The sequence below is a fragment of the Falco peregrinus genome, chromosome 5 (assembly GCF_023634155.1).
Source record: "Falco peregrinus isolate bFalPer1 chromosome 5, bFalPer1.pri, whole genome shotgun sequence".
Lineage (NCBI taxonomy): Eukaryota > Metazoa > Chordata > Aves > Falconiformes > Falconidae > Falco > Falco peregrinus.
In genome coordinates, this window is record NC_073725.1 from 109,770,999 (window position 1) to 109,787,691 (window position 16,693).

The 16,693-nt window shown below is 43.5% G+C and overlaps 1 protein-coding gene across 7 annotated transcripts in view; it reads left to right on the forward strand.

The window, feature by feature from the left end:
• Window positions 1–16,693, forward strand: part of FGD3 (FYVE, RhoGEF and PH domain containing 3) — a 111,694-nt gene that overhangs the window by 62,616 nt on the left and 32,385 nt on the right. For 6 of the 7 annotated variants that reach the window (XM_055806157.1, XM_055806156.1, XM_027782640.2 and 3 more), the window contains exons 3-7: window positions 3,832–4,000; window positions 5,163–5,760; window positions 13,325–13,414; window positions 14,612–14,748; window positions 16,457–16,613. In XM_055806157.1, the coding sequence (XP_055662132.1) occupies window positions 3,832–4,000; window positions 5,163–5,760; window positions 13,325–13,414; window positions 14,612–14,748; window positions 16,457–16,613 (1,151 nt within the window). Of the gene's footprint in view, window positions 1–2,072; window positions 3,363–3,831; window positions 4,001–5,162; window positions 5,761–13,324; window positions 13,415–14,611; window positions 14,749–16,456; window positions 16,614–16,693 lie in introns of those variants that run through there. The other variant, XM_055806159.1, reaches the window with a different exon arrangement.

The following is a 16,693-nucleotide window of genomic DNA, read 5'->3' on the forward strand; positions in this document are numbered from 1 at the left end:
ATGTGCCAGTCATCTTCTTGAAAGATACTTCTTTGTCATAAATTTTAAATGATGATTTTATTATTTCACTTCTTTATAATAAAATTACTTTTTAAAAGTATCTGCAGTTAGCTTACCTATGACAGTAGAGAACAATAGGTAACGATCACTTTGCAAGGAAGGGAAGATGTCACAGGGGGTTTTCTCTTCACTTTTATTGAGTTTGTAAATTTGAAATGGCTTTTCTCCTTTGTATAGTTCATTAATCTCCTGTTATATACCCAGTAAAGAGAGAAAAACAGTTCACGCCTCTCCAGGAAAATTAAATCATAAAAATAGTACTAAAAAAATAAGTTGTTTTTATTGAAGTTGACATTTCTCCTGTAAACCATCTTTGCTTCCTCTTAGTGGCCGTGTTCAGAAAAAGTGGTTGTGAGAGTGTGGTGATTTTCTTGCAGCAGACATAAATCTTTCCTCAGTTTCTGATTAGTATTTTTATGCAGCAGCCTTTCTTCCTAGGGCTTTCTCTCCCTAGAGCTACAGTGATCCCTCCTTAAGGCCTGTTTCTGTTTGGTTTGTTTGGTGGGATGTGCTGGTATCACCACCTGAAACTCCAGGAGCAGGTCTCTACCCCTACCCAAGGCTGTGCTGTTGGGTCATTTATTCTTTTTTGAGTGTATTCACTTCCCAGGGGATAACCCTTCATAACCTGCTTCATCACGTCTATTTTTTTAAGTCTCTTGTCAAGGGACATTAACTGAAATAAGTAAATGTGCAAGTGTGACTCACACCGCTTGCATTGCTTTTTATTAGGTCCTCCCAGCTTTCCCAGTGAGTCATGACAGACCTGCCACCACTGGGATGATTGATGGGGACGCCTCCATCAAGTCGCTAATAAATGTGTTTTGACTGTTTGCTTTACTGTAGAGGAGGCAGTTCTGAGAGAGCACTTCATGGGCTGGGGGGCTGAATTAATGTGGTGGCTGAGGTGCTTGTTTTGCAGTGAGGGAAGGGTCCTTACTCCCGGCTGCTTTACAGACCCAGGGCCAAGCTTGGGCTGTAACTTCCCCCTGGTTATTTAACCATGCCTTTCTCTTTTCTCATTCTGTCCTGCTGCTTCTTGTTATTTCAATTGTTCCTTCTGCAACAAAAGATTCCACATCTTGGTTTCTGCTTCTTCCAAAGAGCCGTGAGCTGCTGTGTAAAACCTTCAGCAGGAGGAGGACTGGGAAAACACCATTCCAGTGAGTGGCTTCAGCCTTCAGGTGCCACCTGAAACGTGCTCAGCGATACTAATATCCCTTCCATGCAGCTGGGTTGCTTTCTTCACCACTTTACTTGTTGGTGCGCAGGACGGGCGCTGGAAGCTGCATCCAAGGTCCTGCTGCTTTGTGGCTGGGACCTGGCGCGAGAAAATAGCAGCACTGGTTCCTGTGTGGGCTGGGACTGGTGGGAGGTGGCTTCAGAGGGCAGCCAGGAGTTCTGCTTGGGCTTCCACTTCGGATCCCGAATCCCCACCTACAAGCATCACCTACTCTTTTTTTTTTCCAGGGCTGACTGTGCACTCGGTGCTGCTGCTAATGGCACGTGTAAGAGGATCTCATCTAGTATTGTTTGGTTTTACTGTGCAGATCTTTCATTCAGTCTCTTGTGGAAGCCTAAAACGGCTTGGGGTTCACAAGTCTGTGTTGTGCTGTGTAACTGCTGCCTTGTAAGTTCTGAAGGTAGGCTTTCTGTGTCAGTGCTGGAGTAGACAGCTTAGGATTTTGCTTGGTAAGTATTGCTTGATCAGGTCAGCAGCTTTGTCTCCCTGCTGATGTCTCAGTTTCTCGAAGTTATTTCAGTAAATAAAAAACCAGTGACTAACAGCAGTGTTTTTTCCTCCTCCCTTTTTGCCCAGCGCAGCGTGTGCTGCCCGGGATGAAAGCGCTTCCGTGGTCGGCAGCGATGCTGCCGTTAGCGCACACGCTCTGGCAGTGGGCTGGGGGCTGTGGACTGATCTGAAGCTGTATGAGGGCCCTGACGGGGGATGGGGGGGGGGGGGGGGGGGGGCGGGTCTTGCCTGCCTTGTGCACCTTCTGTACAGAGCCTAGAGCTTGCCTTTTCTCACTAGACATGCCAAATGGCTGTGTGGATACTTTTTTCTTTTTAAGTTGGGGTTTTTTTTGGTTTTTACAAGGAGAAATGTGGCCGGGCACTCACTGATCCCACAGCGTACAAGTGAAAACCTGGTGAGCAAAATGTAGAGCTCCACCATCCCGTTTATATGAGAGATGATTTTCTTTCCCTGCTTGCTTGTTTGTTGTTCCAGTGTAAAATAGGTTTTGTGATGGTGGTTTCAAAATTGAACTGTAACGCCTTTATTTTAAGACAGGAATTCCAGATATTTTTGGGGACTGGGCGAATCAGTCCTTTTATAGGATGTGTCCCATTAAATCTCAGATCCTTAGAAGATGTGATTTTATTCTTTGGTGCAGAAATAAACTCAGTAATATGGGTAGTTTAAAACCTGACCTATACTCAGAGCTCGAAACCTCTTGAACAGTCTTCATCACTGACCTGAGACAATGACCGTCTGTAGCAGCTCAGCATCAGCTGGAGCAGGGAGGACGTCTGGGCTGATGTGGAGCTCACAACAGATGCAGAGCCTTCTGCAGGGCAGGGACAACAGGAATTGGCTTTTTGAGTGCATATGCCTCCATTTAGCCCCATAAAGAAAATAACTCTGAAATTAACATTCAGAACAGTTACTAATTAAAGTTCTATTACAAAGCTAATCACGTTATGCTGATGCGCCATATGGACCATTTAAAAATTGGAAATGCTTGAAATAAATTGTTCCTGACGTGTTGTTTAATAAAACGCATATTTAGAGTTTCCTCATGTAATACGTTCACGCTTTGGATAGTCTAGACTGGCTGGGGTACTTGGCAGCACCCTGCCAGTAGCCTGTACTTTGGGAGTAACCACGCAGTTGTTTTTCCTACCTTCTAGTGCGAGGTTGCTTTCACTGTATGAAACTATAGCGACACGTGAACCTGTTACCATGGGTTACTGCTTGCGTATTTCCAAACCCATTTACTCTGCAATCAATATAAGGTCTGAATCATTTTTTTTAAAAATTACTTTACATTTAAATTCTGGGGTTTTTTTTAAGTCCTGTATTAAACTTGGTGCCTTCACCTCCTAGTGAATCCTTAAGAAGAGCATATACATTCTTACAATGTGCTTTATTTATATCGTGTATAACTCAGTGTAGAACCAAAAGAGGAAGGAAATTTGTGAAGACTGTACCACAGAAGAGAAGGGGGAGGGAGAATGAAAGGAAGAAAAGCTATTATGTTCTGCCTGTGACATTTTTGACCAAGGCACTGGAATCCATGGTGGGATTGTTTATGGGGGATTTGTTTTGGGTTAAGAGTTGTGTATGTGTGTGTGTCCACCCCTTTTTTTTTTTTTTTCCCAGTGTAAGAGATTCAACAGAGTGCCTGAGTTTTTGAAAGGTCATGGGAGGGGAAACTTGTTGGTGTGATTGAGATGGTGAGCACATTTGCAAAAATGAAGTGTGAGCTGCGCATCCTGTTTGGTAACAAGGAAGCGGTAAAGTTCTGTGAGCCTCTTGGTTTGCTAACACATCCGATACAGCTGTAGAAATACAAAATAGAACCCGGTCGTTTTTCTTCAGCAGCTTGCTTTGGTGTACAAAATACTTTGGGACTGCACCTGTGCCATTTATAAGGGATGGTGAAAGAAGGATACCCCTCGTTCTGCATTGAGCGCTTGGATTTTGTTCCCAGTAGGGTAAAGGAGATGGAGATTCATCCTCCTACTTTTTCCCCTCTCTTTTACTAGTACCTCCTAAGCCTGTCCATCTCAAACCTGGGCAGGAAAGAATTCCTCCTGCACCTTCTCGGCCTTTGCCAGCTGATCCCAAGTCGTCGAGGAGCTTAGCACCTGGAGAGGAAGAAATACCAGTATCAGCAGGAGTCAACACACTCATTGAGAAATTTGAAAGTATTAGGTAAATATGGCTTTGCGAGATCTGCTTTTAATCTCCATCTTCTGCGTCTTTAACTTAGAATATAACAATAGAAAACATTAATTGTAATTGTCGCGTAGAAGCTCCTCTTGGGATGTTTTCTACTGGAAGTGCAAAACTTGACTGACTACACAATGATTTTTTTATTTCTTTTCTTATAAAAGCATGTATTTCAATGACTTTTAGTTTGTAACGTACAGTTGTTCTTAAGGAGCTTAAGCCCTGCTGAATCCGGTAAGTGTTCTACCAGACATAAGTGGCCCAGAGTCTGCTTTCAGAAAGTTGATTTAATGTCAGGTTAGGTTTTTGCATTATATGAACTTGATTATCGGGATTGAGTTTTCTGCTAAGATTCAGCGAGTGTCAGCCATACTGTTAACTTGCTTCTTGGGGACAGAGGAGAGTTAAATCGCAACGTACTGTGAAACAATGTCACACAGAACAGCATTTCCTCTGAGACTTTATATATGAGGCATTAAATAGGACAAAATATATGTATTTTGCAAACACATGAAAAAAAAATCACTTAGCTCATCAGGCAGATCTCTCTGAAGACCAGATCTGCCTGATGGAGTGATTTTTTTTTTTTTTTTTTTTTTTTTTGTTGTTGTTGTGAAGAGGGAGGTGGAGACAGAGGCACCACGCTGTGCCATGGAGCATGTTACCACCTGGGTGAATCTGGTGGAGTGTCTTTCAATCTGCAAAAGCGGTGCCTTCTTGTGCTTCAAAAACATCCTCTCTCTAGCAGAAAATACTGTGCCCCAAAGGCTTTGTTCTGTTGAAGAACGTGAGTTCCTGTTTAAACGGACCCACCACAAAACGCTTCTTTTAAAAGATGATGATTCCTCCCTCCCCAAACCTTCAAACCGGAGTGTTCTTCAGGGCAGCATTGGGAGCGTTAAAGGCCCAGGATTCTAGTGGGGCCATTTCAGTAAAACTTACGGCTAGAGGTGCTGGGTTTTTTCAGAGGTTGTTGGGTGAATATTATTGCAGCAGTGTGCGCACGCTTGCCTCCTAGGATTGTCGGGGGGTGCCAGATATATAACTTGAATCAAACGATAATCAGGCCCTCTGTCTTTTGGGGCACTCTTGAAACCTCTGAATGTTAATGGGAGTGACTGTGGTGCTTTGTCTTCACCCGCAGGCAACCTGTGCATATTCTTCAAAGAAACCAGCTAAATTTAGCTCTTAAGATGGAACCTGGCCTAGACTCATCCAAACAGCCGAGCTCGTGTGACTGTGATACGGTGGCTTCCAGCAGCTCTTCCACAAACGAAAAAAGTGAACCGGATGAAAATGAGCCAGACGTACTGTGCAGCGTGGATCTGTCTAACACAGACATAATGAAAATTAAAGAGCTAAGCATAGGCGATAACAAAAGCCATGAAGACTGCACTGCTGTGACTGTGAGCAAAGAGCCCTCTGGAGAGCTTGGCAATAAAGACTCAACTGCAGAACTGAACGGTAATGGTAAAATTCCCAACAGAGACAGTGGCATTGACAGTCCTTCTTGTAGCGTGGCAGGGGAGACTTTCCCCAGCGAAGAAGGTGCCGAGCAGAAGAAGCCCAGTGTAGCTGGGAACCCAGGGGAGATGGAACCTGACAAAAAAGGCACCAAACCTGCCTCTGCCGAACAGAAGAGAGACTCTACGCAGGATGAAGACAGTGACATTGACGAGGGAAGCAGCGAGGAGCAAGAGGCGGCAGAAGCACCAAAGTTAGAGTATTTGGATGTAAACAAGGTAAGGTAGCTTGTGCGTGGCTCTTCATTGCTCTGAAACAGTTCCTGACTCTGGCCAGAGATCCCTTGCATCGCTGTCATACGTTGTTTGGGTTTTTTTGTTTGGTTGGTCTTACGTCAAAGGATCATGACAGTCGTCATAATTTCCTGCTTGATGCAGGACACAACTTGTTCCTGACCTAGCTACTGTCTTTTAGAAAGGTTCCCAGTCTTAATTTAAAAGGTTTCATATAAGAGCGTCCATCATAGCCAGAGGCAAGTTGTTAAAACTTTGAGCGCTTTTCTAAGTAGAAATTCCCACCTTGTGGTTCTGTTTGGGTTTGGATAGGCTCAGCTCCTGGTTGTTAGGTCACGTTGTTTTCAGTGGGGCTGCATGATGTGCAGAGGGCTGGGGCTGGCTTGACAGTGCCTTTCGCAAGGTCAGGGCCTTGCATCCTAGTAGGACATGCAGGATGGAACTCTCTTCTAACAGCATTTTTTTTTTTTTTTTTTTTTTTTTTTTACATAAAGTCTGTGCTTCTACAGGTGTGACTATTTCTTGAGTGCAAAGAAGTTTTTTGGAGGGTAGATATATCAAATTACTCTTTAGGAAGCTGCAGCTAAAAGAGATTCTCTTTGAATCCAGAGTGATGTAGTCCAGGCTGTTGTGTATTTGCTGCAGCTGTATAAAATTAATGACAGATTCCTCTGATTATCTGTTAATCAAGACAGTTATTTTTAGAAATAGTGATGATAAAATGGGTTAGTTTCTTCCAGAAAAAGAAAACAGAAGATGTTTTGAGCAAACTGTCTGCAAAAGATTCCACTTTTTGGTTGGTGGGTTTGGGGGTGTTGTGTGGTCCATCCGTCCATCTCCATGTCTGTGTCCCGTCCCCTGTCCCCCGTCGCCGTCGTCCGTCCCCCCCCCCGCCCCCCCGCCATCATGACTCTAAAGTTAATATACTGGATTTTTCTGTTTTTTAGAGACTGTGATGAGTACTAGCAACTAGTGAACTGTAGCATTCACACCTTGGTTTGTGCGAATCGTGTGGTTCTGCTGAAATCACTAAATATATCCCAATTTGTATATGGCAAGAGCTTGTCCCTTGGGAACTACGGCAGTTAAAACTCATTCACTAGCTTCTGGGTCAAACTAGCCAGGGTCCATTGAAGGGTGGTGGAGGTGGCATGTGGGTATGTAGTGCACAAGAAGCTCTGTCTCTCCAAGCAAACGGGTGCTGTTTCAGAGCACAGTTACTTCTCCGCAGTGTCCCCTTTTTCTCCAAGAACAGGAGGCAGCCTGCTGAGGCAAACATACCTACAGGAAGGCATGAAAAAGCCCCAGACTTTCTCTGATGGGTGCATTGCTTTATGCTGCCATTCCTCCTGCTGCTTTATCTCAGGCTGGTGCGACTGGCCTCCCGTTCCTGTGGTTCAGATGCTGCCTTTGTAGCCGGTGGCTCTTCCATACGGCATTGCCGTGCTGCTCTTTCTGCAGGTGTGATGGATGGCAAATCCACCGGGTGCTGGCTCAGGCAGAGGGGACCGGGAAGGACCCAGCAGAGCCAGCAGCAGTAAGGGCTGTTTCCCAAACCCAGCTGCTTTCTGTAGACAGGGAGGACGTGATCTCGTTCACCTCTCTGTGAGTCCACAGTCCCACTTGGCAGCTGCTGTGGATTCCAGAGGAGGAACCCGGTGGCCTGTCCCACCTCCACGAGATGCAGGGAGGCACTGCATGTATCGGACGTGACCACCCTGGGCGTGGAAGGCTGTGGTGCCGACTGCCTTGGGCTTGTGCAGGAATAAATCCATGGCAGTATGGGTCAGGGGATCCAGCAGGAATGGAGGGTCTGTGCTGCCGAAGGAGACCTCTGTCTTTTATCTCCTGTGCAAGAATTTAATGTGGGGTTCCGCAGGAAACATCTTAGTGATGGAGAACCCAGTGAACAAACATCTGTCTATTAGCACGTGTTAACACATCATCTAATGCATCCATTGACATCTGGTGTCTCCAGTAGTCTGCAGCGAAAGCTTGTTTACCTCTCAGATGGGCAGCACCACCATCGTGGTGCAAGGCTTCTTGCCTGCTGCTGTTGGTTTTCCCTTGTGCGTGTGTTTATACGTACACACACACACTGTGACATACCTCAGTTACTTTATGTTCATAGTATGTATGTATGTGCATGTGTGCAACTGAAGTGCTATTTAAAAGATTGTTTATTAGTTGCAACATGCCAGCAAGAAAGTAATGCATTAAATTAAGAAAATCTTTCATCTGAGAGTTAAATTTACTGTTTGGACTAGGAATGCAGTATCAAAACAAGTGTGGCAATCCCAAGCAGAAGACTTTACCATATGATTAAGAAGTGCTTTACTGACAAATACCAATGTTTTCTAAAACATCACGAGTTTTGATGGCTGTTGTTAAGTCTTGTTCCTTGGGTTAAGTATCCAGATAGTAAGAAATAATGCTGACAAAACACAGTTGTGAGGTTATAATTCTCTGTAGTATGCTTGGTGAATTTATGAGAGACATATCTCTAGGGGAAGATTTTGGGGTTTTTTTTGTTTGTTTTGTTGTGTTACTCTTCTTCCTCAAGTGCATTTATGTGATGCTTTTCAGGTTCTCCCTTGAATTTTGAGTTGGTTTCACCATCCAAAAGGCTGTTTTGACACTGACCAAGCCGCACTGGGTTAGCTTGTTTTTGCAGCCACGTGGAGGGGGAAGGCTTAGAGATGCGCTGCCTCTTCTGTAGTGTAAGGAAGGACTGTGCCCTCTTCTAGGGATGTGTCACGTGAAGCCAATTTATGTGTTAGGTGTCCACATCATCCTCCTGCTCTCCTCGTTGATTCTGTTGCAGGTTTGGGGCACTATGGACTAAGGATTAGGGTTAGGGGCTGGAACCTCCAGCAAGGAGAGCCAGTGCCATTTGAAGTTGACTTGTTCAGTAGTTATTCTTAGGCTGGAAGTTCACATCACCCTCACCAAAAATTTTCCAGAAAGCAAGGTACCTTCCCTACCTGAAGGAAGAGAGGAGTGTTTGGTTGCCATCAATTGCTGGCTTGAGAACTGGGGAGGCCCCAGCTCCTCCAGAAAGCTTTGTGTCGGGAGCCACCATCTTTTTCCGGCTTCCCCCTTCCTACCCCTAGTACCAGGCTTTGCAGCTGCACGATGGAGGTGTCCAGCACTCATTCAATATGCAGGTTTCCAGAAAGCTTTGTTATATTTGGAGGAGGATGCATAAGAAGTACAGCTGCAGAATGATTTAATGATGGCTCAGTAACTCCTAGGATATCAAGTTAAGTGAAGCTTATGAATAAACATAAGTAGGAAAGAGAAATCAGATTTGCTTTTTACTTCTCTAATTTTCTACTTCAGATATCTCTCTGTCTACTACTCAAACTTTCACACATCCCATGGCCAGAGGAGTAACGTTGCCTGATATATGACTCGCATTGTTTTATTTAGTCTAGGTTTAGCTCTGCAGTGTGATGTGGCTTCCTTTGGGAGTCTGCAGCACAGTCTAACAGGTCTCACTATTAGCACAAAATTATTGGAATATGTTTTAAAATCTCAGGAGTGACTTACTGGTATTTCCAGCTATCTTTTATCAAAATGAAAATGAACAAGGGGAGCTTATTCGTTTTGATAATGTCTCAGAAAATGTCAGGAGCTCCAGGAACTGAAGCATGTTAGCCTTGATGGTTACAAAAAAAAAAAAAAAAGTGACATAAAAGTGAGACTGGGGGGCTGTCATGCTCTGTAGTCATATACCGAAGGCTTCTGCCAGCTGCTTGGCAGCAACAGAGTAATGCTTCTGAGACGGCTAACACTTCTTCATATATTTTTATTTGGGTATTTTTCACTAAGAGTAATATGTGCTTGCTAGTAATCACCAAAAAATGCCTTTCTCCATCTGTCCTGCTTCCTGCTGTGTAAAATAGTAATAATGAAGTCCCACATGGGCCCTGTACAGTCACCAACACACACTTCCATTCTGCCTGTACGTGGCTGGAGTTTCACTTCTGATTTCATTGTACAGTTTGTGTTGGAAAATGTGACCTGCAGTCCTGTAAATCAGACATTTGGGTAAGATTATCTCCGTGTATAGTCTGAAAACAATTTGCGTAGGTCAATGTTGTAGCCGTAATGCTGGTTAAGAAAAATCAGATATGTTCTCATCATCTTTTTTTTTTTTTTTTTTTTTTTTTAATATCCTAAGGAAAATGAGATATCAGTGCAACAGAGGTGACAACCAAGCATAGGACAACTTTCCATTATTGCTTTCAGCATTTTTGAGTATGAAGTTTTCTGTGATCTTTCTGAGACTTTCAGTGTTCTTTGTAAGGGTGACTGGTGGGGTTTTAAAGCGTAACTGTATATGATTTTAACCTGAGCTGTATCTCAGCAGCTTTGTCACAAGATTTGCTGAAAGCCCCTTGTGATAGAGATGCTGACTGAATATGGTTGTGCACCACCAACTGTGTGAAAAATGGTTGCTGAAGGGTATTGCCCGAGTTTTCTCACATCAAGCCTTTGGTTTTTACTCGGTGGGTGTCTGGCCAGCTCAGCAAGTGGGTTCACAGGCAGCGGTGATGGGCTTGTGGCCACTTCATTGCACAAATCATTGCTATTCCACAGTTGGTATCTGTGATGGGGTACCTGAAGAGCAAATGCATCCCCCGCACACTCACAGCTGGGAGTCTGACCTGTATGAGACGCTGGTTCTGTTTGTTTTCAGGCTGGGTGTTTCATTTTGCTTTAAAACGTTTTATGGACAGTTACATCTGGAAATGAATTTTTGAGCCTTCCGAAAAGAAGTGAAAGAGCATCCTGCTACTGCCGCTTTGAGCGCTGGGGTGAGCTTCCTGTGTCGTGAAGCCAACACCTACCGCTTCCCTTTTCTCCTCCTCCTGGTGGCCCTGCCAGCCAAGCTGATTCAGCAGGGCTCTGCAGGAGGTGTGCAGCTGTAACACGGGAGCAGAGGACAGTCATAACATGCAACAGTTGCACCAAGCAAGTGGGTCAATAAGTGCGTTGGGTGAAGCAGGATGTAATCCGCGTTTGGGTTTGCAAATTTGTTTTCCTTTAGAAAGGTAGACCATTAAATACCTCGTTCATAGTGAACTGAATGATTCTGGCTTTGTCAAAGCTGTCCTGCCATGGCACAAAAGAAGATTAGAAGAATGGGACTGCCTCACATTTAATTAATTAATCTACTGTTTCATTTAAAATAATATGTCCATCGAAAGGCAAGTATGTTGCAAATTAGCCTAAAACCCATGCCTATCTGTCCCTAGCAGACAGCAATTGAAGACAGAGTTGCTCTTTAAAACCGAGCCCAAGCTGAGACTCTGTTCAGCCGTTGTTTGGTATTTAAACAGATGTCAGCAAGTTTCTTGGAAATATAAACTGATTTGCAGATGGTGAAGGTCAGGAGGTTAAAAAGTGCCTACACTGTGTAAAGATTTACTTCTGAGAACAAATGTATTTGGTTGGAAATAATTATTTTTCAGATTCTGAATTCAAACAAATGAAAGGATGCTCTTGGCAGCTGGCGAGCCGGCTGGTTACGTAAGGGCCTTTCATTCAGGCGCTCTTCTGTGCCCAGCAAAACTGCCGGATGAATTCTTTCTCAGTGAGAGATCCTCATCATTGGAGTTTGAACAGCCAGCAGTGCATTTCGTTCTAAGCTGTAATACGTTGTGTTTTCTTGTAACAAATTCAAAGCTTTGTTGTGCTGTGAATTCCGTGCCCCTCCCCCAAATATATATACATATATCATGTGAATGGATGGATCAGGATGTTGTGTAGCATGTTAGAATAGCTTAAAAGAGTATTTGAGTTGGTTTGAAGTAATTTGAGTAGGGGAATCGGCAGAGTACCTGTCAAAGCCTTATTCATGGTGTGGTTGCCTGGCTCCCGGTTTGTGCCTAGGAAGAGAGGGATTGCTTCAAGGAAAGGCTAACGCTCTTTCAAATCCAGAAAAGCTGTTCCCCTTCCTTCAGCTAATACTTGCATCACGGAACTGTGGGTACTTCATGCTAAGCTAAATGTCGTGTGTTCATGCATTTGAACTTCATGCATTCTCGTCAGATAACTGTGGATCTGATTTGTTCACATACATGGCTGGCTTTGGAAAGTCCTGGAGGTCTTTCAGCTGTATTGCAATTTGCCTAAATGTGCGGGAGGGTATTTAAGTATTTCTTGACAACTTTGTTGGGAAACAAAATAAGATTATGTGGAATAATCTTAAAAGAGAGCATTTGTCGTTTTCTAACAATCTGATGGTGGCTTCTGCAGGGTTATGTCTAGAAATGCTGGCCACAAATGCTGGTGAGCGCACAGAGACAGGCACTTGGGATGGAAAACGCTACTGCTGGTGAGGGGCCCAGGTGCTTCCTGAGCTGGAAACAGCCCTGCCTTTTTAATAGACACCAGCTGGACTTGTGCCCCATGGGTTTGTCCGGTCCTTTTGTGAACCTGCCTGCAGGTTTACTTTCTACAGTGACATGTCATTTCAGGAAGCAGGTCTTGGTCTTGAAGCAGCACCTTGGTAATTTTATTTGATGCCCTTTAGTGTTCCCATGGAAGGAATAGTGAGTAATTGCACCCAGCTGGTGCTCTGTATGCCATTAATCATTTATACATCCCTCTAACCTTCATCGCAGTTGTCTTCCCCCTGCCGTCCCCCCGCCAATCTGGCCCAGTAAAATTTCCCTGCATTTAATCATCCTTATTGCCTCTTCTGCATACCTGTATTCTCAAACACAAAACAGCCAGCCCTCAGTTCTGGACTGGTTAGGTTATATGTAAGCCTGGTATTTGAAGTCTAGAGCCTTGAGAAGGTATCTAGAGTTTGTCAGAAAGCTAAAGCTGGTACCCTAATAATTCAAGTACTTCTAAGCACTCGGAGAGCGAAGAGTCTATGTAGATTTTGGCTAAACTGTGAATAAAGTCGGTGCTTCATAATTGCGTTTGGGTTTTTTAATTATTCCTTTCTCATTTTATTTTTTTTAAATGAGCTTAATGAAAGACTTTCACTGAGCAACATGGGTCAGATTGCCAAAAACTCTTTCCAGGGAATGGGCCAGCGTTTAAAGCTGCATAAAAATCTTAGAAATATGCCGTAGAGAGCAGTGCTGTGCTGGCCATGGAGAGAAACCTGGGGCCAGACGGGTCTGGTTACTAGTTCTCTTTTCAGTCAGAGGACCTGAATCCAAAAAGTAGAACTGTTGATTTGCACTCCAGTGCCTTAGTTACTAAATGCACTAGACTTATTTCCAGATTTGGAGGCTGTTTCTGGTTCTTTACACAAAACCATAATGAACTAGAGTGGTGTCCTGACCAGTCATGGACTGCATTATTAATTGCTCTTTTCAGAAAATAGCTTTAAAAATGTCTCTGAAGAAAACTGATCCTTTTGAGTGGTGCAGAGCTGATTCTGAAATGCGTTAACCCCCTTCACTTCAAGCTTCTCTACGGGCAGGGAATTTGGCCCACTGAGAAAATGGAAAAGAGAACAGCTGATGAAACTTAGGTTTGTAGATGCAGATGCATTCTGTTATTTGTTACTTTTTTTCAGTGTACAGAGCCCCAAAAGCTATTCAACATTGCAAATGAACTGCTCCATACCGAAGAAGCATATGTTAAAAGACTCCATCTGTTGGACCAGGTAATTCAATTTTGATTAAACTCAGCTTTCATTTCTATGAGCAGCAGTGATGTTCCTGTTCATCCCCTAACCTATAGCCCAATAGTGTGAAAACGCTGTTTGTACGTGGGAGATGGAGTTTGCTTGCCAGCCTGTGTGCCGTGGGTCCCAGAGGTGAACTTCTGGCAAGAGAGTTCCCTGAGCTGGAACCCGAGGATTAGGATGGCAGAAAGAGGAATGGGAAAGCAGCAGCCCAGGGTAGAGACACCATCAGCATTTGGTTCCTGCCTGGGTGTGCATGGAGAGGAAATCACAGGGACCCTGAAGGCACTGGGAAATTATGAAATCTGTGATTGCCACATGGGTGAGCCCCATGCTCACAGGGAATAATTATTTTTTATTTTTTTTCACCCACTGTCTTTCATAATTGTTTGACCATCATGTTTACACGTGGGGATAAAGTAAAACTGGTGTGATGAGCCTGAACTTTTTTCCTCATAAGCATTAGGGTGAGTCTACACAGTTCAGGCATTTCTATAATTATCTCCAAGGAAAAAAACAAACACATGAACGTGCCGGGAAGAAGTAAAAATGAGGATGTCTCACATTGCTAATGAAGTCCTTTTTAAAAACAAGGGCGGGGGGGGGGGGAAGAGAAAATTGTACCTTGCTCGAGATCTTGTTAGAAGCTGTAACTTGCAGAGTCCTCTACCCTCCGACACTGGGACATCTATGGAAGACTTTCCAGTGTTTGCTTTGGATGAGCAGAGGCTGTTTCAAGACCTTAGTAATCTAGGGAGTGTCTTTCCCTTTTGTTCAGTACAGTGTAATTTTTCCCACAGAGAAACAAAATAATCACATGGTTTATTTTGCTTCACATAAATAGGAGTAAGTGCTCTTCAGGGACTGGTTGTTCTTTGCAACTTGCACTTCCAAAGAAGAGATGTCTGATCTTCTCAGTAGTTTCGATCTTTTTTGACTTACCCCTCAGAGTTTTCTAATTTATGACTGTGGCCCATAGTTATAAATCTAACCCTAATTGACAGTGGGCTTAGGTTCTGTAAACCTCCTGAAAGACCCCAAGGACTGACTACCAGAAGTCAATAATTGTAGCTCTGTTCCAAGGCAGTCAGCTTTGTAATACTGCAATCTAAAGCCAGCGTGTCTAGCATTGCTTTTTGTAAATATATCTTGGTACTGTCTTGTTGTCTTACACAGGTTTTTTGCACTAAGTTGTCAGAAGCGGGTATTTCATCTGAAGTGATAACGGGCATCTTTTCAAATATTTCTTCCATCTATTGTTTCCATGGACAATTTCTTCTTCCTGAGCTCAAAGCAAGAATTACACAAGAATGGTGGGTAACTGTCGTTATAATTTTTTAAAAAATACATTTTCAGGGAAGTACAGTAACTGCAAGGCCTAGTCTAATTCCAAATTTTTAATTGTTTAGTACAGTAGTTCACTTATTATTTAATACATTAGTGTGGAGTCTCTTAAGCATTTAGGACTACTGGAATAGACCTGAGCACTCAAAATTTCCAGAGTACGTTGTGAGAATTTTTTTCACTCCCAAGTGTTGCCAGAGCTGTTTTCCTGACTGTATTTCCACTCTCTCTATTATTGCAGAACTATGAAATTGCAGTACTAGGAAGGAAGGAAATTGCTTATTTTGGCCCACAGATGAAGTATTTTGGCCCAGTGTGCAGTATTAAAAAAACGCAGTTACTTCTAAAAGAAGGAAAATGCATCATCATGTCACAGTCTAGACTTTGCATGCCATGTTGGAGACATCATGAGAAACATCTATTTTATATTTAATGAATTTTATTATGGTTATATACAATTTAATTTAATGTTAAAATCAGCATCATAGCAGCCATCCAATGGAAAATCTGGACAGATAAGATAGATGACTTCATATCTATAAATCTGCTTATGTCTGTTATGCAATCACTTCTGTTGGGCACCACAGCATTGCATAAGTTTTTACTCCAGAATTTGTTGGCCTTCTGTTTAATATTATTGGTTACAGTGTATAGGTACTTTCTTTAAGCACATAGGTGTAGGTTTTGGTTTTAGTTGGGTTTTCTTTGTTTCCAATGACTAATAAAGGTCAAATACCAATTAAAATTTGGCAACTGTAATAAGCTGTAGACAGGGCAGAGATGCAGCAATGGGCAGAAAGGTTAATTGTAAAGCAGATCTAGGGAACTTGATTTGAGGTGACACAGGGGCTGCAAAGAACGTCCTGCGGTGGAAGGTGCAGATAGTGCTGATTCTGCTTCTTTCCAGGTACCCCAAATGACAAAGACAAGACCAGAGGTCGCACCTCTCTGGGCTGAGCCCAGTTTTCATGTAGTTCATCAATGACCAGGAATAAATGAGTCTCAGCACCTTTGCGCCTGACTTGCATTGACAGGGACAGGTGTAATACAAGGGGAGGAAAACTGGAGAGTCTGGAAGTCAGAAGAGGGCCTGTGAAATGGCTAAAGAGGGTCTAAATGGCCAGACTGCAAGTCACGAGTTCAGCAGGAGGGAAAAGCTGGGGGGACGGTGGCTGGTGCTCTGCCTGCCCATGAATGTGGTGACGAAGATGTGTGGCTGCCACTGTGCCCAGCCTGGGGGCTCCTCTAGGCGTACGTGTGTCTGGCCTCTGGGGCTGCTCAGCTGAACTCGGCAATCTCTTTGCGTTAAAACCTCTTCAGATGTTTGGCTGTGATGGAAAAGATGATTTTGTAAAAGTAAGTTTCCCACAAGATTTTGTGCTGAACAGCAGAGAGATATAGAAGTTTCTTTAACAGTGCATAGTCAGTTTGAATCTGATCCTCGCAGAAGAGAGTGACAGTGGGGGTAGAAATATCAGCCTTGGTGCATGCAGATTAAATGTTTAAGGCTTAGTCTGGGGTACCATGTAGATCACACTGAACTTATCCTAAAATATCTTAGTAGCGTGTGTGTGTAAGTGCTTGTGCACATGCGAGAAAGACTTACAGTTGTGTTTTCTCTCAGAAAATAGTATTGAGTTACAGAGATTTCAGTACTTACTTGTCTCTTTCCTATAGGAACATCAACCCACGACTAGGAGATATCCTACAGAAACTTGCTCCTTTTCTGAAGATGTATGGAGAATATGTAAAGAACTTTGACAGGGCAATGGACATGGTGAACACATGTATGCAGAGGTCCTCTCCGTTCAAAGATGTTGTTCAGAACATACAGGTATGTTGTTAATTGGCATAATACAGCTTGGAGAATCCTCATTTGTTGTGTGGGAGTTGAGGGGGTTTTGCCAGTGCATG